Source organism: Lampetra planeri, chromosome 2 (genome assembly GCF_965212315.1).
Source record: "Lampetra planeri chromosome 2, kcLamPlan1.2.h2, whole genome shotgun sequence".
NCBI lineage: Eukaryota > Metazoa > Chordata > Hyperoartia > Petromyzontiformes > Petromyzontidae > Lampetra > Lampetra planeri.
In genome coordinates, this window is record NC_136108.1 from 12,748,094 (window position 1) to 12,772,406 (window position 24,313).

The following is a 24,313-nucleotide window of genomic DNA, read 5'->3' on the forward strand; positions in this document are numbered from 1 at the left end:
TAATTACAAAGAATTGCGGAAACAGCGTGACTCTTGTTTGGAATTGACAATAAAAATATCTGCCTTTGTTTCTTTTGTTTTGAATCTACGTGGGATGGAGCGGTGATGCAGTGGTTAGCGCACTGCACTATGAACTTGGCAACCTGAATTTTATTTGTGAGGAATGGATAACATCATTGGCGAGTGATTCGGAACCGGTCTGGACCCCCCCCCATCACCAACCCACACTAACCAGTGTGGTGAAATATGGTCAAACAACCCCCATGATCGACAGAGCAGTGGATTGACAGGTTTGTAAATTATTCATTAGTACATTTTTTTTGCCACTTAAACATTTACCTCTCTAAAACATAAAAAAAAAATGTTCGTGTCAGAATGAATGTTGTTGCATGTTGTCCCTGTACAATTGCAATGTTATGCTGAACATCGGTTTTTATAATATTTTTCCATGATATATTTAATAAATCCATAACCCACATTCTAAGTCTGGAGAGTGGGTCTGTAGGAGTGGGTGGGTGAGTCAAAACAAGAAAGAGAGCTGTGAGTGATTGGTTGAGTAATTGAGTGCATGAGTGTGCAAGTGTTTTGGTGTTTGAGGTTGCGTATGTGTGCATACATATGTGAGCATGGATGCGTGTGTGTGTGCGTTCTCAGTCCTGGGCTTTCCATAGGTCGACTCAGCCTCAAATGAATGCCTGGTGCAGTGTGTAAACATCGCCACTGGGGAGACAAAGGTGGCGGGCATGGTGCAGACCACGCACCCCCTCATGTGCCGTGCCGGCCTTCGTAGGTGCTCGCTAACAGCACTTGCCCCTACAGTCTGTTAAGGCTATACGGGGGATCTTTGTATTTGTTGTGTGAGCATGCAACCAGCACAGCGCACAAGGGGGTGGTGTGGCCAGCACCACGCCTGGTAGCTTTTGTCTCCCAGTGCTTTACACAACATCATCGTCACTGATGTTGATCGTGGCCGGGAATTGAACTCGCAGCATCTTTGTCTTGGCTACTATAAGCCACTTCGTTGGGCTGTTATTTGTGGCCAGGGCGCTTCTGAAAAAGAGCTACATAGCTCTGTGGCCCTTACCTTGCAATAGTAAAATAGTAAATAGTTGAGGGTTGGGCGGAAAGTTTGGGGGGGGGGTGGGACTTACGAGGCGGAAGGAACGCAGCACAGAGAGACCGTCCACGGAAGACAGCCCCAGCTCCATGAGCGAGAGGCTGACGATGATGCTGTCGAAGATGTTCCAGCCCTGCTGGAAGTAGTAGTAGGGATCTTGAGCCGCAATCTTCAGCACCATCTCCGCCGTGAATATGCCCGTGAACACCTGGGGTTGGGCAGCACGAACGGGTCATGTAACATGTGAGGATAGTGAAGTGTTACCCCCCCCCCCCCTCTAACAGTGGTTGGATGAATTGTCACTATTTGGGGTTGCGATGCAATGTGCTAAATGGTTAAAGCTGCAACCTTCCCACTGCTGGTGGAAGGGCCTCCACGATAGGCAGATCTACACGTGACTTTCCGAGCGAATGTGGTGTCCCCACTTGTATTGCTGTGTGGACAGCGGCGAGGGATTTTAGAAACTTATCAGTGTTTCAACTGGCGTGATTTAACGCATGTTATCGTGAGTAAAAATGTATTCGAAGCGATAAATTGACGCATCATTACACACATACCGTATATGTACCACACGTATAGACCACGTGCCCAGCTTAGGTGGTTGAAACCTTTGACAACCATTTTCATCAGCCACAGTGAGTGGCTTAGTATGCAATCAGCCAATTGGCACACTGCTTGCAGTGAGGCAAGTACATGGAACCCTAATTCAGTGTGGAAGACGAGGTCAAGGTCCCCATCTTTTAAAAGCACGAAACATTCCTCGAGCATTTTGTATTACAGACTACATGTGCCATGTGCATATCTATATCAATGGAATGCTCAGGTGGTGGAGTCTTGGCACAGCACTGACGATCACTGCACTGTGAACCGGGGGACTTTGTTCGATTCCCAGCTATGGCTCACATCAGAGGAGAGTGATATCTGAACCGGACCCGGGTCCCTTTTCCCTGTCATTGCCTCGCACTGATCAGCATGGTTAAGTACGGTCAAATAACCCCGATGTCGTTTTCAAGGTTTTCATCCAGCAGTGGAGTAAGAAAGGGCCATACATTATCACTATATTTCAATTAACAGGAGAGACACCAATAACATATTGACAGTGAAATTTAGAGATGTGACTGCATGTATAAGTGTGATATTCATAAATATAGCGATGCAAAGTATGATAATGACGATGCATAATTTACGTAACAAAGATCAATAAACCTTGCTGACAGCCCATCACCAATCAAATAAAAACAGAAATAAATCATGCAAGTTTCTACATTTAAAAATGTCTAGAGCTTTATTTGGATAGTAAGTTTTGCAAAGTGTACCATGAAATATGTATTGACCAGACCACAAACATGACTATGATGAGGCTTCTCAGTAGTTTGTCATACGAGATGATGACAAAGTAGCTGTAAGGTTAATATAATATCCTGAGCTCATAAATACTGTAATAAAATATGCAGGAGTCTATTCTTTCACAAAGACAAGTTCATAGTTACAAACGTTTCACCAATAAATTGAAACTCTTGACAGCCATGAAACTCTGATAATCTTAAATGATATTATTTAACACAAATACACCTTTCAGATGCAAAACCCCTTGTGTGCCCATATTTGTAAAGAAAATCATTTTAACTGCAGTGGGTTTACAAATGGATTTCAAGGCGATTTTACAAAATAAAGGATCTGTACATTAAATATATATTTCTTAGAGAATGGCATTTCATTTATTTGGTAAACACTGCATCATCATCGTCATCATCGCCATCATAACATTTCGAGTGGAATTATTTTCCCGACTTGGAGTCTCGATTTGGAATAAAATTATACCGCAAATAATAAAGAACTAAATAAATCGGCCAGTGTATCGACTGAATTTGTCTTGGCAGCGGCCTAGCCAACGGAGCAAGTTATCCGACAGAGCAAGTAAGCCGAAGGACCTCACGCACACGGCCAAACACAATGACAGTGCCACAGAGCAGGAGGGAGCCCCGCTTTAAAGAGGCTCTGGAAAAAAACCGAGACCCAGAATTGAATGGGCATTCAATCTTCCATTTTACAGCCATTTACCTGCGGGCAGAACAGGTGTTTGGATAAGGCAGACACATCCTTTACAACAAACTATTTTTCCCTGCTAACAGACAATGCCTGTCGCTGAAAAGTTAATGAACAATTGGGGACACCCGTGAAGCTATTAATATGTATTCCCCATTTTGCTTTTGACATAAAGCTGTCAGCCATCGCTTGTTGTTCTACTTTTCCAAATCAAACAGTGTGAAGCAATTCACATCGGGTTCCAATTTCGCTGGAGCGTGGCGAAAACCTTGTTTTTAAGGGTGAGTCAGAGTGGCAGCAATAGCAGCGGCAGCAACAGCAGCTGTGACAGCAGCAGTAGCAGTCGTGCAGCCTTCTTACTTCTCAGATCAACATATACAAAACTGTGAATAACGACTCACATCAGTGATGCAGTGCTCAGAGCAGGGGAGTCAAAAATATATGTGTGTGCAACTAAATAACTTTGATATAGATATGCTCTTGCTCACACAAGTTTGTGCGTGTGTTTCGCTTTACGGAGGAGTAGGTGCACAGTGGTGAGCTCACTGCACTCTTTACCTGGCGACCTGCATTTACTTCTCGACCTTGACTGATCTCAGTGGCGATGGATATCTGAACTGGTCCTGGGCCACCCCTTCGCGAACATGCATTGGATCAGTGTGGTGAAGTATGGTCAAACAACCATCCAGCAGTGGATTGGTAAAGGACTGGAAATTCTGTATTGATTATTTAAATTTCTCTTTCAGGCATTGCATTAAATACTGCTCTGAGAAGCAATACTTGTCAAGTTAATTAAAAAACTAAATTCTTACGTAAAAAAGAACATAGTTCTAGGGGTGGCGCTTTACACATGTTATGTGTGTAGATTGACAAACCAAAACATGATGTTATGACATGTTTTTATGTTTCAAATAGTAGTTTAAAAAAAACAGAATAAAAAATATATGATTTATACTTCCCAATAATGATAGTCTTTCATAATATCTAAATGTAGCCACGTCTCAAGAAGAGCAACAAGCATGACGTGCCCATGACGTGCGGCCACCTAAAACATGGATTTATTTATTAAGTAGGAGTGGTGGCGCATTGCTTCAGTTCGATTCCCAACCACTGCTAAGGCACGTGCTTCGTGATCTCTCCTGGGTCTCCACTTCACCAATCAGTGTGGACTAGCGCAGAAAAGTTTGGTCAAACGATCACCATGACCAAGACAGCGGGGGGAGGCCTTCGTCCAACAACAACTTGCCAAAGGGATATAATTACGACTATTATTATCATCATCATTATTGGAGAGGTCAGTTATAGGCAGAAGAGGGAATCATATTCTTAGGTTTTTTCGGTAAAGTCACGTAGGTAAAAAATTAAAATTAATAAAAGTAAAATAAAATAAAAATAAAATAAAAATCACGACGTTTCGGAGGCAACACAAGCTTCCGTCTTTTTTTTTTACTTGATACAGCAAGCGTGCTGTGACGGTTCCACCTGAAGACGGAAGCTTGTGTTGCCTCCGAAACGTCGTGATTTTTATTTTATTTTTATTTTATTTTACTTTTATTAATTTTTATTTTTTACCTACGTGACTTTACCGAAAAAACCTAAGAATATGAATCATTGCAGTCACTAAAGCTTCAAATCTAGAAGAAGAGGGAGTCTGCAGCACGGATGACTGGTGGGGATGTTCCAGGCTGCAGGGGGCAACAGCAGAAGCGTTCAAATACCCTTGCGATTTCCAAACATGTCAGTGTCACCTCCAGTTATGAGAAAGTGCACCCTGGAATTTGTGATGGGGGTTAAAATCCACGAACGGGTGTGAGTGAACTCACCAGATTTCCCACGGACAGGGCATTCTCAAACTCCGGGGTCATGGGGTAGTGCTCCAAGGCCATGAAGAGGGTGTTGAGGATGATGCATATGGTGATGGACAAGTCCACGAAGGGGTCCGTGACGATCATCTTGAGGATCTCCTTCACCTTCATCCAGAGTGAGCAGCACTCCCAGATGAGGTATTTGTTGGCAAACTTGTACCAGCACGGGGGGCAATTTTGCCTCGACTCCTCCAGCTCTGCAAATTAGCGGGCAATCAAACAAGTGAGCGCATCTCAGGAGATGTCAGGACAAGGACAAAGATCCCCCAGGTTCGGCTTTAACAGATCCTTGGGACACATGCTGTTAGTGAGCACCTTTTAAGGGCTGGCACAGGACATGAAGGGGTGGTGTGGCTAGCACCATACCTGACCACCTTTGTCTTCCCAGTGCCGATATGTACACATCATGCTAAGTACTCATTTAAGTCTGAGTCTACACCACCGTAGACGATGTTGCCATGGCCCGGCTAGGCCAGATACACGTACTCGAGAATAATATTGCCGACGCACGCATACACGTGTGGGCAAGAGTGGTGCTCAAACGACAAGGCACTGCACACCTGCTCGACAATGCTGCACAGGTGGCAGCCGCTTGTTGCCAGGTAGCGCAGGAGCATCTGAGACCCGTGGCAGGACAGGCGGGGTGGAGAGAGAGGGACGATTACCTTCCATGGTGTTGGTGAGCACGCTGATGGCGCTGTATGCCCTGTTCCTTATTATCACCGGCTCCTCCAGGAGGTCCATGGAGGTGTGCTGGGACCCACGCCTCCACTTTTTCAGCAGCTCCGTTTCAGTTGTGGCCTGGGTCACAGTGCAACGGAAAATCACCCAGTCTCAAATTAAGTTTTTTCCCCTTACGAAATGTATTCTGTCGTGCTGCTGGCATTGCGTGCCACGATTTAAAATGTTACGCATTTGGAACTCGCAGAGCAGTGCATTATTCCGCGTTGGAATTCCATGCATCATTCCAAGATTGGACTGCGGAATGCGATATGACTGCTTCTGAGTTTCGCATACCTGGAAGTTTGTCAAATTAAGTGAAAACCTAATTTAACATGATGAATAGTTTATGCAGTCATTGGTGACCGGGCTGACACCATCAATTCACTATGCTTAAAACCCGAGTTTAATTATGGGTCGCTGAGCCCAGTTGATGAAAAAAAGAATAGGCTTCACCCTTTCCGGTAATAATACAGGTGTTAAGATATTCAAACACCAGAGACCTATTGCAAAGGCATCAAGTCTGCACTAAGCACACATGCTCGTGGTAAAACATACAAACAAACATGCTAGGATAAGCTATGCATTGTTTTTGAAACTGGCCTACACCAGAGACAACCTTCTGCGTGGCCTTCTCTCAACAGTGTGAGACCAGAGAACACCAAAAGGCGAACGGCACAAAGGCAATGCAAATATCAAAGCACTCAAAGCTTGGGTTGAGTTTGTGTGGTTAATGCAAACTACATGCCTTGCAATAGGTGTCTATTTGGTGTTTGAATATCTAAACACCTCCTGTATTATTTCTGTAAAGGGTAAAGTCTATTTCTGTTCCATAACTTTTATACCGGAAAAAAATATCCCATAGATATTGCACACATTTGAATCATAAAGAATTTGGTCAAACAACCAAACCCATGACCGAACCGAGCGTTGAGTCTCAGCAAGGCTTTCCCGGAGCAAGTGAAGCACGCGGTTATGATCAGACGTGAATACGAGCCTCACATTGTCATCCGTGACGGCCTTGTCGATGACCACCTCGGGCAGCAGCAGCCCCGGGGGCGAGTTGGGAACCGAAGTCCCGGCTGGCCGGTCGACGAGTGACACCACCCCGTTGCAGTCCACCGACACGTTCATCTTGCCGTTGAGCGGCGGCAGGATGGGCGGGTTCGGCCCGGCCCAAGATAGCTTGCTGCCCTGGCTGTTGCGCCTCTCGCCGTGGCCTCTCTGCGGCACGAACAGCGAGTTGCGACGGCTGCCGGCCTCCCCGGCCATGCTCTGCAGCTCCGACTGCTCGTCGTCGGCAAAGTCGTTGTCGGAGTTGTGCTCGCGCACCTTCTCTCGGAAGCTGAGCAGGCTCGTGCGGCTGCTCTTCCTCTTCGGCTTGTAGTACATGCTGATCAGGGACTGGCAGAGCAATGCGGCGGAGAGGGTGGGGAAGCAACGCGCGCGTTCGAGTTATCACTGCGGCAGCGAGATGTGCAAAGGTGCGGCCCTGAAATTTCTTGCTCACGCCACTAGCGGCGGAAGGGACTCCACTAGAGGGACGTCTAGAGAGCCCCTTTCGAGGGTATTTTTGGCCTTACTCATACAGAAACTGCACACGCATTCAACAAAGCTCCACACTTTATTATTTTATTTCTGTTATTTTTATTATTTCTTTTTACCTACGTGACTTTACCGAAAAAACCTAAGAGTATAAAAGCTCCACACTCACAAGAAGTAGGCAATATATTGATCAATTATATTTCTTTCTCGTGTAATTAGTGGCAGGGCACTGAACTTAAGCACGTCTTAATCTCAGGAGGCTGCTTGGGCTTTTGATCGGAGAATCTCCGCAGCGATGGTTTACTGTGGTGGCATTGGCTGTGAAAGCCTCGGGCAATAAAACCCCGCTCGAAACAATGCACGCGCCAAAGGAAGAAGCTCTTGTCCGGCGCTGAACTCGTGTAACTGCCGATGCAAGGCAGCGACCTCACACATGTGGACATGGGCATTAGGACAAGGGCATTCGCCGCACTGGTCTAGTATGGGAAGTATTTGAAATAAAACACATTGCTTGAGTACAATGCAAAAAATTGACAGACAAACAAACAACTTGTTTACATTTTGATTTAAAGCTTTTGTGACTGCAGGGATTCATATTCTTGGTTCTTTCGGTAAAGTCACGTAGAAGGGAAATAATAAAATAATATAAATATAAAACAATAAAAATTCTCAGTCGAAACGTCGTGAGAAATGTATTGTTTTATATTCATATGATTTTATTATTTCCCTTCTACGTGACTTTACCGAAAGATTTAAGATTAAGTTTATTTAGTTTAACCAGGTGATAACTCAAGAGACTTTGATGGTGTCATTTGCAAGCCTGACCTGGGGCATTCGTCTGCCAATAGGGGGCAATGATTGCTATGTATAATCCCAATTTTGTAATTTGTTGGTCATTTTCGAATTTGGCAAATTGGGATCCCGACGCCAGCACGCGGCAGTGGTCTACACTTGTGAATGGCGTCAGGGGATCTCTGACGGCCATTGTGAAGCAGTTTTACTACATTGTGATCATTACACCCCCAGCTATAATCAGGGTGGCTGCTGGATTTGAACTGTGAATCTCTGCAATAAGCAGTGAATGTACTCCTGTTAGGCCGTATCACTGCCCATAGTTCAAACTACATGGCGGTAAAGTATGTATAAAGCCAGGAAACATTTTTTACAACGTTTTGCTTTTTGTTTGAGGAATACATGAGCAAGTTTTTCTTTATAGCAAGCTTTTGTTCGAATAATAGTATAACTTAAAATATATTAAAAATCCCAGATTTATAACTACATTAACGCCGTGCCGTTTCAACTAAACGTTTACGCCATGTCTACGCCTTTTTGTTTAAACAAAAATGTGCTTCTCTTTTAGCAAAGTTTCCTCATTACTTAATTTCACCAGGTTCACAAGGGCGCTGTGAATGCCCTACGCACAAGTGGACACTCCACGACGATGTGAATGTGGTGAACGACTTCAAATGAAAAAACAATGAAGGAATGGCCGTCCACTGCCACCCATTCCCTGGAAACATGAATTTCACTCTCAAAGCTCTTGATTGGATAGCAAAATTAAACATCAAACTGTAAAATGTTGCTCTTCTGATGTGCGACATCATCATAATTTCACCAAATTTAGCATTGTGAACATTTTTATGAGCATCTTCCTGGTGTTAAATGAACAAATAAGTCGCATTTTCATGACATCATCGGCCATCGGCCAATCCACCGCTGCATAAAGGCCTCTGCCGAGCCGCTGCCATCTCTGGCGATTCTGCGTTGCAATTTCTCATTTCAAGTTACAGTTAATTTTCCATTCCGGCTCAGATGAGGTCTCAGTACGTCGTGCGCATCACACGGAGGAGCCCCCAGGCTCGTGTTGGGACAATACCTGCGCAGTGCTGTCCACACAAACACACTCCACGCTCACCCTGAATGGCACCTCGCAAAGCTTTTTTTTTTTGGATCGATTTTGACCGATCATAATCTAATGCTGGTAACTCCCAAATGCATGCCCAGGCAATATGAGGATTACATTCCTCTCTGAATAGAAACTTGAGAGCCAGGTTGCGTGGTTCACAATTCACGTAACGTCAACATGACTAATGTGATGCGTTTCAGTTTCTGAGACACTCAACCACATGATGTTCACGATAACTGCATTGCACCCACTCACTCTTAGAGCTCAGAAGCCGAGGCTTTTATTTTTAGCCTCACCTGCACCCATAGACTCACTGTCCCTAAGTAACCTTTTGCCGTAATATAAAAATAAAATAGCACTAGGGGGTGCAGCAGTTCCAACACAATGCTCGCTGTTGGAAGATCACGTAGATCAAATTTTAGGCTTTACACCTACGAGGCCAATGGAATATCTGTACCACTCCGTGGAAGGTTAGCGGCCATTGTCATTCGGCAAGTCTCTCTTCATCACAAACATTTCCAACGAGGGCGCAAGGCTGAAAGCATAAAACCAAGGTCTAGGCATAATGCAATTTCGTATTTATTTGTCTTTTCTAGAATCTGATAAGAGTGCTGGAGGGGAGGCTCCGCCCAGTGGCCGAGCCTCAGATTCAGGAGGAACAATGTGGATCCTGTCATGGTCGTGGAACAATGGACCAGATCTTTTCGCTCTCACGGATATTTAAGGGGTCAAGGGAGTATGGTTCTCCAGCCTTCCTCTGCTTTGTAGCATATGTGTTCCCTGCAATGTCTTGTGGGAGATGCTGTGAGAGTATGATGTACCGTTTCCGCTTTTGTGCGCTATCCGGTCCCTCTATTTCCGGAGTCAGAGTTGTGTCCATATTTTTGGTGTTATATAAAAGTGGTTTAATTCTGTTCGTGATTTTCATGGACATGAAATGAAGGCGCAGCCGAGGTATGGACAGCATCCAGTACGGGGGCATGGAGATGCCATCACTGCTTTTTGCAGACGATGTTGTCCTCTTTGCCTCGTCAGTCTGTGACCTCCAGCGTGCACTTGAACGGTTTGATGCCGAGTGTGAAGCGGCGAGGATAAGGATCAGCACCTCCAAATCTTAGGTCATGGTTACTCCCGGGAGATGGTGGATTGTTCTCTCCAGGTGAGGGGGGAACAGCTGCCCTCAGGGTCTCTTTGGCGAGTGATGGTAAGTGGGAGCCGGAGATCGGCCTGCGGATCGGTGTGGCATCCGCAGTGTTGCGGGCGCTGTACCGTTCCGTGGTAGTGAAGCGGGAGCTGAGTTCTCGAACAATGCTCGCGGTTTACAGGTCGATTTTCATACCCACCCTGACCTATGGTCAAGAACTTTGGGTGATGACCGATAGGATGAGATCGCGGGTACAAGGGGCCGAAATAAGGTTTTTCCACAGGGTTGCTGGGCTCACTCTCCGTGATTGGGTGAGGAGTTCGGTAATCCGGGAGAGCCTCAGAGTCGAGCTGCTGCTCCTCCAGATCGAGAGGAACGAGTTGAGGTGGTTTGGGCACCTGGTAAGGATGCTCCCTAGGAGACTCTCCCTGGAACTCTACCGGGAATGTCCCACTGGGCGAAGACCCCGGGGCCGGCCCAGGACACGCTGGCGGGACTATGTTGCTCAGCTAACCTGGGAACGCCTGAGAATTCCCCAGAAAGAGCTGGAGTCTGTGTATAGTAGTGTAATAGTGTATAGTTAGTGCATAATGTAGTAGTGTATAGTAGTATATAGTGTAGTAGTGTATAGTAGTGTAGTGTATGGTCGTGTAGTAGTGCATAGTAATGTAGTGCTGGAGTCTGTCGCTAGGGAAAAGGGAGGTCTGGACCTCCCTACTCAACATGCTGCCACTGCGACCCTCACCAGGACGAGCGCGGACTGAGAAACGAACGAACCAAGAATCTGACACTCTTTTGTCCTTTCGGTAAAGTCACGTAGAAAGAGAAAATAAGAAATTAAATAACATCATACGACTTTTCGATTGCAACACAAGCAATCATCATCAGGCACAAATGAAAGAGAAAACAAAACATAGTAAACTTAGAAATATAATGTAATACAACACAGATAGTCGACTAACATAACAGTCAACACCCAAAAGAATCTGATAAAGTCAAAGAATCTGATAGTACGTGCGTGCTCAACAGTCGAACACCAGTGTTTGGCTTTCTCTCTCTGACGGACTAATTGACAGTGTTCATCTCTCCAAGGTTGTTGTTATAATGACATTTTCTGTTACATTTTCTTTTGTCAGAGCACAAGCTTCTGAGTCACGTGTCGTGGCCGAAAATTTCCACCAAGTGAAAACTGTCTAGGCTCATTGTTACACGATGCTTTTCATAATCAGATTTAATTCCCCGAAAGCACTGCATCCTGCTATGACTCGCCTCTTAATTTTTATCCTGGTATGCCTTCAATAATCAACCTATATACTCGATGTATGTTTAACTTTTTTCACACCGTACGTAGCCAACCGTGGCGTCCAAGAGGGCACCTACCGTGGAAGAGCCATGACATCAGCTCACATGCCCGTGCTCAATGGGTGTCTGCATCGCAGCGCCATCAGAGATGGCGACGGCTTCATAATGATCCATTATAATGGATGATTATATATATTGGTTGGTTTACATTTTTAATTATAAACTGAGCGAACAAAACTTTACAAACTAGACAGAGACGATACATGATGTAAAAGAGTCGGGCCACGTAGGACAAACAATCCATTACAAGTCTATGTATCTATGTACTGCGCGTTGAACTTATTTCACACCGTACGTAGGACAACAAGCTAAAACGATGTCCATGATCCACTGTGTTTTCCAGTTGTATCCCTACAACTTCACACAAACTTGTTGTGTATTCTTTTTGTATGGCTCTGGGTTACCTTGAGCAGCCCAACTATGCAGCCGTCTTTGTTAAGCTCTGAAATCATTTCCCATGGCTAATTTTCATTGGATGGTATAAAGACTGTGTCGTGAGTGAATCTGAGATGGTAAATACTGGACGATTAATTCTTCGTGTCATGCAAAACACCTTGCATTTTTTTGTAATGTAACGTATTACGTTATCGTACATTATATTTTATACTGTACTATTATGTTATGTATTGTTACAATATTATATGTTACACTGCGTATACATGTATTATACAATTGTTATGTTGTGTTATATTCGAATGTACTGTCATAATATAGTACATCATGTTAGCTGCGTGGATCTGTGTGGATCTGTGTGGAGCTGGGTGTAGCTGGGTGAATCTGTGTGGATCTGGGTGGATCTGCGTGGATTTGTGTGGAGCTGGGTAGATCTGCGTGGAGTTGGGTGTAGCTGTGTGTAGCTGGGTGGATCTGTGTGGATCTGCGTGGAGTTTGGTGGAGCTGCGTGGAGCTGTGTTTAGCTGGGTGGAGCTGCGTGGAGCTGTGTGTAGCTGCGTGGAGCTGGGTGGGTCTGCATGGAGCTGACTAGAGCTGGGTGTAGCTGGGTGGATCTGTGTGGATCTGCGTGGAGTTTGGTGGAGCTGTGTGTAGCTGCGTGGATCTGTGTATAGCTGCGTGGATCTGTGTATAGCTGGGTGTAGCTGCGTGGAGCTGGGTGGAGCTGCGTGGAGCTGGGTGGAGCTGCGTGGATCTGCGTAAAGCTGGGTGGAGCTGTGTGTAGCTGCGTGGAGCTGTTTGTAGCTGGGTGGATCTGTGTGGATCTTGCTTTACCTCTCGGTGCGTCGAGTACTTGCGGCTGCCGTGTAGACTGCCCGGCTTGCGGAGCATGCTTTCCTCCGACACCGACTTGGGGATCTTCTCGTCGTCTCTCTTTTCCTCCCCCTCGTCCGAGTCGCTCTTCTGCCTCTTCTGCTGCTTCCGATGATTCCTGCTCTCATTGGCGCTCTTGGAGCTCAGGCGCGACGTCTCGGATGAGCTCCGGGACAGGGGCTCGCTGTCCCCTGTGCCCCCCTGGTGCGGCAAGCCACACCCAAGCGTGCACAGCACGAGACACAACGCAGTGTGGGTTTATATAGCGCCACGCAATACACAACACAATGTGGATTTACAAATCGCTATGCAACACACAACACAATTGGCTTTATATAGCGTAACACAATACACAATACAATGTGTATTTATATAGCATAACACAATACACAATACAATGTGGATTTATATAGCGTAATGCAATACACAGAACACAATGTGGATTTATATAGCGTAACGCAATACACAGAACACAATGTGGATTTGTACAGCGTAACGCAATACACAGAACACAATGTGGATTTATTTAGCGTAACGCAATGCACAATACGAAGTGGATATATATTGCGCAATGCAATGCACGTAAAAAGGCAACCACATCTCAAAATATAATACAAGACAGTGGGACATGTGCATCATGGGGAAAAGAGACGACATTAATATTGTAGAGAACGAGTACAGGGTCCTCAAAGAATATTACACAATGAACAAATTAGGTATTTAACGGTCGTAAAAAAAACACGCAAATAAAAAACCGAGCAAACGTAACATCAGAGGAAGAGGCGTCGGAAACGGTTAGGTACGGGTGCAAGTAAGTTGTATATTTATCCCAAAAAAGACAAAGATACATGCAAATTGAAAAAAGAAATTTCAAATATGTAGCAAGAGGCGCCAGAAGAAGTTAGGTACATGTCCAAGTATTCTCTGTTTTTTTGTTTAATAGGGGAGTAAAGAGGTGGAGGGAAGGGAGGGGATGGAGCCATACATCTGTGGCAAGGGTTTTCCAGAAATGTGGAGCAGCAAGATGTTTACCAAACATGGTTTTAGCAAATGGATTTTTTTGTAGGAATAAGGAGGCACTTCTGAGGCTACGTTAGGGAGTTCGAGAAACGAAGTAGTGCTTGAGGTAATTGGTGAATTTGTTTAAGAGGAACTTTAGGATGCATACAACTCCATGATGATCCTTTCCGGATAACCAGGGGGGAGAGATTTGAGTGAGTGTAGAGGTTGCAATAAGTTCTATAGGGGAATTAAGGGGCAAAACGGAGAGCAGAGCAGTATCATGAAGTGAGATATTTTCGGGAAGATTAAGAAGCTAGGCGGTAGATGGTGTCACAATGATTAAATATGGGCAGGATGGTGGCACTAACTATATTCAGATGGAGTTGAAGCAGAATACAAAGTTTGTTTCTGTAGCATGAATCAACATTTGTTTTAGCTTGTTGCCTATATTGCCAATGTGGGTCTTGAAAGACAATTTCGAGCACAGGGGAATGCCTACATATTTAGGGTGAGTCCAGAGCCGCAATAAAAGGAGAAGAAATATGGACCATGGCACGTTATTAAAGCAACGATAACAATCAAAATCAAGTTGATGTCACAGCCAAACCTCGCCAGCACTCTCTACCCTCCGCCAGATCCAGCAGCTGCTGCACAGTCAACACGCAACCCCCAAGATCTGCCCCGGCAGTATCCCTCCACCATCTCCTCTGAGTTCTTCCTCCTTGGACTCCGGATCGGTGGGGAGCACAGCAATAATAATGCACTGAAACTGCACCCATTTCTCCCTGTAACCCCAATCATCGCCTCAGATGTTGGTCACAGGCAGAATCCCCCGTAGGATACTTGAGGTCGATGGCCAACACGGGCGCTCATCGTCAGTAAAATCGCTCACCCCATTCCCCAGATCCTCCTGCTGCCTCTTGAGCTGCTCCATCATGGCCTGGAACTCACGGTCCTTCTTGTCGGCCTCCTGCATGGTGGCCTGGTTCTGCTCCTCGTAGGCCATGGCTACCACGGCCAGGATGAGGTTGATGAGGTAAAAGGAGCCCAGGAAGATGACCACCATGAAGAAGATCATGTACGGCTTGCCAGCTGCCCTCAGAGTCTGGGAGGGGACAGAATGCAAGGCGACATTCAGCTGTGCAAGGGGAAGAAGTGGCGAATGCTGAAGATACACCGTCACGTTGAGTAGCGTCGGTGAAACACGGCAACGTTTTACCCCTCAGTAGCAATTGTGCATCACCCCATTTGGCAAGCATCTCTGATCAATGTCATCGTCATCATCATCCCTATTGACGTCATCAATGTCATCAACAACACTGTCAGCACTACCATCATCACTGTTGTTGTTATTATCCTCACCACCACAACCACCACCACCAGCACCACCACAATAATGATCCTTATAATCATCATCACCAGTCATCCTCAGAGAATATATTATTTTGATCATCACCACCATCATTATGTTCCAGGCATGGTGGTGGTGTTAGTGTACATCTGTCATCCAGTACAATAAGTCCTTGCTTAACGCGTGTTCACACAACGCGTTTTCACTATAACACGGTTCTCCCATGAGGGAACACTTTTCGCACAACACGGAATGTGCCCATTATAAAGCGGTTTCTGAGTGGTCGATGACGAACTACGTTGCTGAGCTTCACAGCAGAGATTTTTTATTTTGCTTAACGTGGCACTTTTCAGGAACGCACCTACCACGTTAAACGAGGAATGACTGTATGTATTTTTAGGTTCAGTGTCACACCAAATATGCAATGCTCTGATGTGGCCAGCAGATGGAAGTACAGCAAGTAGGCTGCTGACCAACCTGTACGATTAATTTCGTGTAATTTCCTCAAAATGCATGGGTTTTCTCCAAATACTCCCATTTCCTCTCCAATGCAGAATCTTAAACGCACAAAAATGGCAATCATTGTAACAGACAGCCTTGCTGATAACGAGTTCTACACTCGGCAAGGCAGTCCTGAACAGATACATCCACAGCTGCCATATCTTCACCTCAATCCGTACCATAATTGGAACTACGTAAACAAAAAAACGGGCAACTGCCTTTACCAGCTGGTAGAGGTTCTCCCAGTAGTCCTGCGTCATGAGGCGGAACAGCGACAGGAAGGCCCAGCTGAAGGTGTCGAAGCTCGTGTAGCCGTAGTTGGGGTTGCGGCCTCCCTTGATGCAGACGAACTTCTCTGGGCAGGAACTACACACGGGGGTGGGTGATGACGAGCATTGGCGGGTGGGTCGAGGCCTCGACAAACTTTGCTCGACAGCTGCGACGGTGTTCTCAACAATGTTGTTGTGACAGAAAAATAATAAAATTATAAAATCTTTTTTTTTCTATCTACATGGCTCTACGGAAAGACCCAAAAAATATGAATTCTTGCAGTCACGGAAGCTTTAAGTCAATGTTGTGACATTTACTTGCACGGTCTATTTACATCGACAGTGCCGTACAATTTTGCGGATGGCGTTTGTGCCCAGGCGTGACCAACTCCATCTTTCCGGTGCTCTCACACCAGTCTACTCTATAGCTTCGCAATGGCCACCTCTCCACATACTCTCTTACACCAAGATGTCTTGCTCCCTGGCACAACGGTCTATTTAAGATATCTGAAATATATCCCTCATGCATACGCATTCAAGACCTCCAAATGGATTTGCATTCAAATCCCCCATTTTGCCTTCTGTCCATACTATCCAACTTAGCCATTCATTCTTAATTAAGAAACCTCTCTACATGAAATCCCATAGTCATGCCATAACAACCCACTTTAAGCATTTCTCCAGTAATATCACAGACTCCAACAATATTGCTTCTCTTAAAACTGCTTTCCTCCGCGTGATGAAGACCGCTTGTGTTGCGATCGAAACCTCATGGGTTTTTTGCTTTTGTTATTTTACATTTTTTTATTTTAATTTTATTTTCTATATACGTGACTTTACCGAAAGAACCAAGAATATGCTTTCCTCCAAATCGAGTTTCCTCAATTGAAGGTAACGCATCCCTTGATTGGTGGGTCGGCAATCAGAGCTGAGAGCCACTGGCATCCGGCTGAGAAACTGGAGAAGTGGACTTACACAGCTGCACAAATATGACTTCACCGAATGGATCCTACACTCATTGGAATCAGACAAGAAATATATGAAAAGCCACCATAATTGAAGTACCCCTAGGTATTGGCTTCAAAAAGAGGAGTTTGAGACATTGGTAAGATGCATATGAGTTATTGATCAAAGATGGCTCTCAACCTCACTGACAATTTTTAGAATCCAACGGCCCTCGCCCCTCCTCACTCTAGCCTGGCTGAACGACTCTTCTCCATTGTCTGAAAAAACATCTCCCCAGAAGGCACATCCCTTACTTGTCCTGGGTTTTACTCCCAGGCAGCCACGAGCAGCTAGTAGGGTTCCAGACATAGGCATCTCCAACATTTGATCAAGGTTTTCAAGATTAATAAGCTACCTAAACAATTTCTAGACTCCCTGAAAACTCGCTGGAAACAAGTTCACCATGCAGCTTCTCAAGATCCAGTCTGGGAGAACCAGATATCAGAATCCCCTTGGACTTCAAATGAACCCTGAGAGATGCCCTATCAAGATGTTGTCTATGTCGAATGACTTAGGCTGTCTACAAGCATGTGGTCGATTTCCTTCACTGCCTTTCCAGCAGTGGACATCCAGGTCACGCAGTAGAGGTCAGAACTCTTCAACCAGGAGCCAGTGATGCTCACATCGCAAGCTATCTAGAAGTGGTATTTCAGACGCCAGACCCATGGAGACCGATACTGATAACCAACATTATCCGCACCATTAGAACCAATGAAGTCACTGGGTGTCGCATTGCCCACGTATCAGTGGAAATTCTAGACTCAGTGGCGCCCGTCTCCTCTCTGGGCTGCCGTACAGAAGCCATTTTATGACTTCATCAAGTACCAGCCCTGTGTATTGCAGTATGATGCCATTTCTTGCCGTGCATAACTGTGGATCTGTGTGGCGATTCATCCGCCTGACTAGGCGCCATTCTAGCTAGCCAAGCACGAACACTTGCAGGTGATAATCCTCTGGTTCAGAGGGGACCTGAAGCTCACGAAAGGGAAGGTCCACTTCATAACCTGAGTAGGCCCACTATAACCACTACCCGGTCATGTTTAATGATGGTTAACCCATTTATATTGATCATGTTCTCATTTCAGGTCCCCCCCTTGTTTTACCAGACTCCTCAAGACAGCCGTGAGCCAGCGTTTGCTATATCTCGGGTTACACCATCATTGTTAGTAGCTGCCCCCCCCCCCCCCCCAAAGGCTGACGACCGTTCCAATCAAACATATTCTTCTGTGCGTGTTGTAAAATGTGTAACTGCGTTTGTGTAAAAGTGCACGAATGCACGATTGGACACATCAGGGTCAGCTTGCTGCATGGGCGTGGGCAACGTGCCACCGGGTGCCGATAAATTGCGTTAAATGCCTCGCCACTGCGCGGCTGCGCAAAGTTGGGATTTCAGTTATGAGAGGGTTCACTTGAGGCCAGAGTAAATAATTAGATTATCATCGATCGTTGAAGGATAGCGTTTATACTCACCCAGCATCGGATCCATTTCCACACAGGAGAGCATCCTTATGCCCTTCCAGTTTGTACTGATTATCTGCAAGGAACAGTTTAACGGGAACAAGTCGGCACGATTAAGCTCATCCACGCCCACGAATGTCTCCGCCTGCCCTTCACATTCAAATATTTATCCTGTGGTGTCACATAGCTTAGATCCACGTCACAGCTTAATCCCGTATCCTGTGTCCGAGAAAACAAATGTTACGGATTCAAGGGGCAAATTCATTGGAAATGATATACGTAAATGAATACTGGCCCACATACTGCCATAGGTGGGGGTGGCCAAACATCCCAATGCAGGGACCTTCCTGCAAACGTGTAGCTTGCCAAGGGTAAATATCTGGCAATATTTTATTATGAATATTATGTAACAGCACTGCACCAACGTCATTGCACTCAGTCGACCATTGTCTCTGGCTTGTGAGTCAAACATGAATGACACAATGCATGATTTAAGAGCACCTGCCAAAAGTACTGCAGCACCGATTAGCACAATACACAACAATTGAGTGGATATCAGAATTTCGTGCCAAGACGAGGGGGAGGGAGTGCTTTTCAAGCGACATGCGTGCGCCCGTGACTGAGGCTCCAGGCAGCGTCCTTGCCCAGAGGATTTCATGTGAAGATACAGCCACGGAAGCTTCTCTGTGCTAAGTCAGAGTGAGACCCAGCCTCTCTCTCTCTCTGGGTACAGTAGAGACATATACAAAGATCCCCCATGTAGACTTTAACAGACTGTTGGGGCAAGTGGTGTTAGGCAAGCACCTATGAAGGCCGGCACGGCACACGAGGGGGTGGGTGGCCAACACCACCACGTGGAATACCCAGATTCTCAGTGAGCAATGCACGATAGAGCTGGGGAACAGAGGGGCAGTCACATGTTTATGGTTCTGGTTGTACGAGCAGCTAATGGTTCCTGGTGGTTAATGGTTAGATTACAGATAGGATCCACATACGTTTTCTCTCCACTTCTTCCCAAACAAGAGAAGTTGTACGCTTGAATTACATTAAATCTACTCAACTGCTGGCTACATGACTCGGTAATGGGCCTACTGTTCACGCGTTACTGTGTATTGGCATGATCAGCAATCATGTCACCTCGCTAAAATTACAAACATGCGGATTCAAATATGCAATGATTTCACTGTGTAACAAAAAAAATGTTCCTGGGTACTGTTATTTTCCAATTACTTATGCCTCAAAAGTACATAAAATGGCTATTATTCCCCATAAACTTTGCTTTTGTGACCAGGAGAGAAAACGTGGTGTGCATTTGTGTCATTCCTTCACGTAAAGTCCTGGTCACAAAAGCAAAGTTTGTGGGGAATAATAACCATTTTCTATACTTTTGAGGCAGAAAATAACACTTACTACCCAGGAACAAAAATCGTGTTACATGGTGAATTTTTTGTTGAGAATTTTGTTGAACACGACTAGACACCCACAACGCCCACAGTCGCGGCGCCCCTGCAGGGGTGATGGACGATAGTGGGGGGGGGGGGGGGGGCAGCATCCGCTATCCTTCCTGGCCCCCTGGCACTTAGCGATATCAACGGTCTGTGTTGCAACGGCCGCATCGACGATGTGGGATCGCGGAACCAAGAGCCCATCGCTCCGACAAGGGCCTTGCCTTCGTTGTTGACGTAGTTCTCCCAGTTGAAGGGCTCGACGGTCTCGTTGAACTCCGTGACGTTGGTCTGGTTGGCAATCGGCAAGAGGATGCACTTGTGCCGCAGGTTCCCCATGAAGAGCTGCAGGCCGATGAGCGCGAACACGCTCAGGCAGAACACGGTGAGGATCATCACGTCCGACAGCTGCTTCACCGCCTGGATGAGGGCACCTACGATCGTCTTTAGACCTGAGGATGGTGGGGGGGGGGGGGTGATGTGGGAGAGTGGGGAGATGATGGGAGCCGTCGAGGAAATGGGAGAGTTGGGACGTAGGGGATACATTAGGAGTGCCATGGCTGGCGTGTACCCTCATTGCCTCTGCACAGCCCCCGCTCGGCTTCCATGACCGGGCGTTGCCGGCGGTGGTCATGGCTGCTTGCATCGCAGTGAAAATGGGAGATGGGCGTTGGTGCTTTTGCGATCGAATCGTATATCGCGGTGCGTTTCCCCCAGGTTCAGCTACGTGGCGGAGACGGAGCCGCGTGATCGCAAGTGTGCAGTCCACAGCTCCCACATCCCAATTGGTGAAATCTGCTGCTGAAAACTTTCGTTGTTCAGGGGGTGTACGATTAACCCCGTGGAGGGCTGCACACAGCATGCCTCGCGTTGGTGACCCGCTTCATGATAACGGGCCGGCGGAGAGCGCAAGACGCGCACCGCACAGTTGCGCACCAGTGAATGGCAGCATTTGCTTCGCCGGACCGCCAAACTGACGGTTTTACTTTGTAACCGGCGTCGCGCTCGGCGCCGTTGCGTCTGAACGCGGCGGCCATTTTCCCATTCGCGTGAGCACAATGGCATGATGCAGACAAAGCTCCGAACCTTAACGCGTCAAACTTGCAGCGTATTACCCACCGCGTCTACCAAAGGCAGATACAGCGTTGCATTTGCAGGGATTCGTCAAGCTCTCTGCGCTGCAGTTTAACGTTCTTCTCAGCCATGATGTCATGCGGCTCCGTACAAGTTTGAACGTACATTGTACACACCTGTATAAGCATACGCGCTATACGAGGCTTAAGAGGCTTAGTGACTGAGTGGAGATGCTTCGCCGGGTGCCCGCGTTGCCACCCGGCGCAGGCACTGAACTGCGCGTGGCGCGAGGCGGCTCGAACAAACAGAAGTGCTCGGTGATTTACGATAAACAAATAAAATCCTGCCGTCGCATGGGTAAAAAACGAGGCTCATCACATACAGTATTCGCAAGGTGTCAGACCACATTTGGGATCACAGTCCGAGGTTTAGATCGGCTATTGTCGGCTCTGCTTGAGAATAAACAATGGTGACTGGGGTAAGGGGAGCTACGGATCAATCAAGTGCGTGTGCCAAAATCATTAAAGATTTCTAAACCAATCGAAACCATGGGAAATATCATCGTGTGCGTGTGTTAGGCATGAGCTGCGGCTGGGTTTTTTAAAGCGAACGATAAAATAAATATATTCAGCTTTTTTGCATAAAAATGTATTCAAGTAACTTACCATGTTCCAAAATGTAATTGCTTCTCTTTAACGGCCTCTACTGACATGTGCTGTGACTTAAGTGTCGTTTTAAAAGCAGTGTCCTCATGATAAATGATTGGATAGAATTGATCATACGTAGCTTTATTCACTTGAAAACTTATTTACTGCACCTTAAATGACAACATCGTTATCCTGTCCTTAAAAAAACCTCGTCAAATACTCAACACTTATTTGAATAACAAAGTGAATTGCAGGCGCGCTGTGTGTGGAAGTGCAATGATTGACTGGTTTAGAATGCTCATGTGATTTAGGCACTCATTTCTGACCGGTCAAAAGACCTCCTAAGTTGATCAAGGTCAATAAGTCATCACTCGACGACCATTGGTTACTTGCCAGGGTGATACGAACTGCCCCACCTGACACGCGCCCAGTTCTCCGTGTTAGCCGCCGACACCAACACAGCACGATAATTGGGGGCATTCCCCTTTTTCAAAACATAATTTCTGCAGACCCGGCAAAGACACGAATCATCGATCGCATTGCCCCTCAGCCACTCGGTTTCACCGTGCCCACCCACAAAAGCGACACCTTTTGCAAATATGTAATCACGGCCGATGAAACAAAAAAAAGAAACGGGCAAGTGGCAGCGGGTGGGTGGGGGGTTAAGGTTTAAGGAGGGTTGCGTTTGGCATCAGCTGCGCAGCGTACTCGTGTGAGTTCAGTTTGCTTGCGAATGGGGATGGTGTGTGGGAAACATTCATCCCGGCCATGGGGAGGGGGTGGGGGGGGGGGAGACCACCAAGCCTCCACCACCACCACCACCACTCCACCGCCATCGCCCATTCCCAAGAGCTCCGTGTGCCGCATGAAGTTCATAAAAAAAAAATGGAAGCAGCCTATGAACGCCTGCATGCTCTGTCATGCCTGAGAATGGGCCCCTCCGTTTCAGGCAGAACCGTTACAGAAATAAAAAAAAACAGTGCCTAATTTGATAAATGAACCAAATGAGGGCCGGTGCCTTCCAATTCAATCAAAGTGGGGTTTCTCTCCCCCTCCCCCCCTCAAATGTTAGCATTGTGGTTGAGCTCGAAATGGCCCGTTTTGTAAGTGGAGATCTCTGTTGTTCCAAATTCAGTTGTTACCCACGTAGTGGCGTGTGATACGCACTGATCACGTGACCGACGCGTTCATCCTATGTTCGTACCGCGGAAAGTTACGTGCTCATTTTGACCACTGCATGCGCACGTATTTTGTGTCGCAGTAACCATGGTAGTGGTGACATGGGTATCTATATAGATTGGAATAACTCGTGTAAATTGAATCGTACGCTCGTGTGCACGTAATATAGTTGTTCGCTCACTCATTAGTTACGTTTACTTTAATTTTACCGGTTAGGTTTCCAGGTTGTTCCGTGTGCAATTCTGCGCGACGTCCAATAACAACCGCCGGCGAAGAACACCGCAGTACGACCTGACAACTCATCGAAGAGCTACTTCTTTTGAAGCCTCCTCTTCTTGGGTGCGAATCATTGTTTGTGCGGTTATGTTCGCAACAGGTTATCATCTTGCACGTGCTCACACCAGTCCCGTGCTGCTTGGCTTGACGCCAGGGAGCATCACACGCCACTACCTCGCTTTTTTTGGCAGTCAGTACCAGCGATTTCCGATGCCCCTTAGTTTCTGCAAGGCTCCTGAGCATTCTCTCTCCACACGCGCACTGTCAATGTCCCATGCACAGTATACATACGTTAAACTCCAAGGCTGAATAAAAAGTACTAAACCTGTCCATTATTTGCCCTGACACACTTCCCATCCGGTCGCCTGACGCAGGGTGTAAACAAATAATGTCAGCTTTAGTAACAAGACGAGGACGACGAGGACAACAACAACAACGGCGACAATAGCTCCAGCGCAGCAGCAACAACGTCTGGGCCTTTTCTCAAGATAACTCTTCTTGGTCACATTTCCTTTCAGTCTGAGCAGCCGTGGGCATTTAACCCGACGCTCACCTGGAATAACGGAGATGGTTTTGAGGGCTCGGAGAACCCTGAACGTTCTCAAGGCCGAGACATTGCCCAAGTCGACAAATTCCGTGACGTATCTGCACCGGTCGGAAAGCGAACAACCACGCACGCGGTGTCAGCAGAACATTGCGATACGAATTTACAAAGAGTCCCATACGCCACGGTAGCTCGAAACCTGCAACGTGGCAGGAGAGAGGCATGTTATGGGAAGGTGGACAGAAGAAAACTTAAGTGCATCCCATGTATGTTGAACTCCTTTCGCACCATACGTAGCGAACCGTGCTAATCGAAGGTGCGGGGGAAAGACAACAAACTAAACACAAAAAAGCAGTTCTAAAGAAATGAGTTTTCAAGAAATTATGGCAATGAATTAAGGGAATTAGAGATGTTTCAGTCACAGCCGAAGCTGCAGACATCGTGCCGATAAACAACACACGGCACGACCCGAAAACATTGGAGAGCCACACGGCACAACGGATCAAACGTATGCAGTGGTATCACATCTTGTTGCCTGATACTTGTGCCCCACGGACGTTAGTTATTCTGCTTGGCACTTATGCTGCTGTT

At 46.4% G+C, this 24,313-nt stretch overlaps 1 protein-coding gene across 1 annotated transcript in view; it reads right to left on the bottom strand.

The window, feature by feature from the left end:
- The window catches only part of LOC144728360 (sodium channel protein type 2 subunit alpha-like), an 82,153-nt gene that overhangs the window by 47,455 nt on the left and 10,385 nt on the right, over nt 1-24,313 (bottom strand). Inside the window, exons 5-14 of the mRNA XM_078607744.1 lie at nt 23,732-23,823; nt 20,227-20,454; nt 18,570-18,633; nt 16,050-16,191; nt 14,866-15,078; nt 12,933-13,172; nt 6,751-7,152; nt 5,694-5,829; nt 4,987-5,225; nt 1,152-1,325 (exon numbers count right to left, since the gene is read on the bottom strand). Coding sequence (XP_078463870.1) covers nt 1,152-1,325; nt 4,987-5,225; nt 5,694-5,829; nt 6,751-7,152; nt 12,933-13,172; nt 14,866-15,078; nt 16,050-16,191; nt 18,570-18,633; nt 20,227-20,454; nt 23,732-23,823 — 1,930 coding nt within the window. The remainder of the gene's footprint in view (nt 1-1,151; nt 1,326-4,986; nt 5,226-5,693; nt 5,830-6,750; nt 7,153-12,932; nt 13,173-14,865; nt 15,079-16,049; nt 16,192-18,569; nt 18,634-20,226; nt 20,455-23,731; nt 23,824-24,313) is intronic.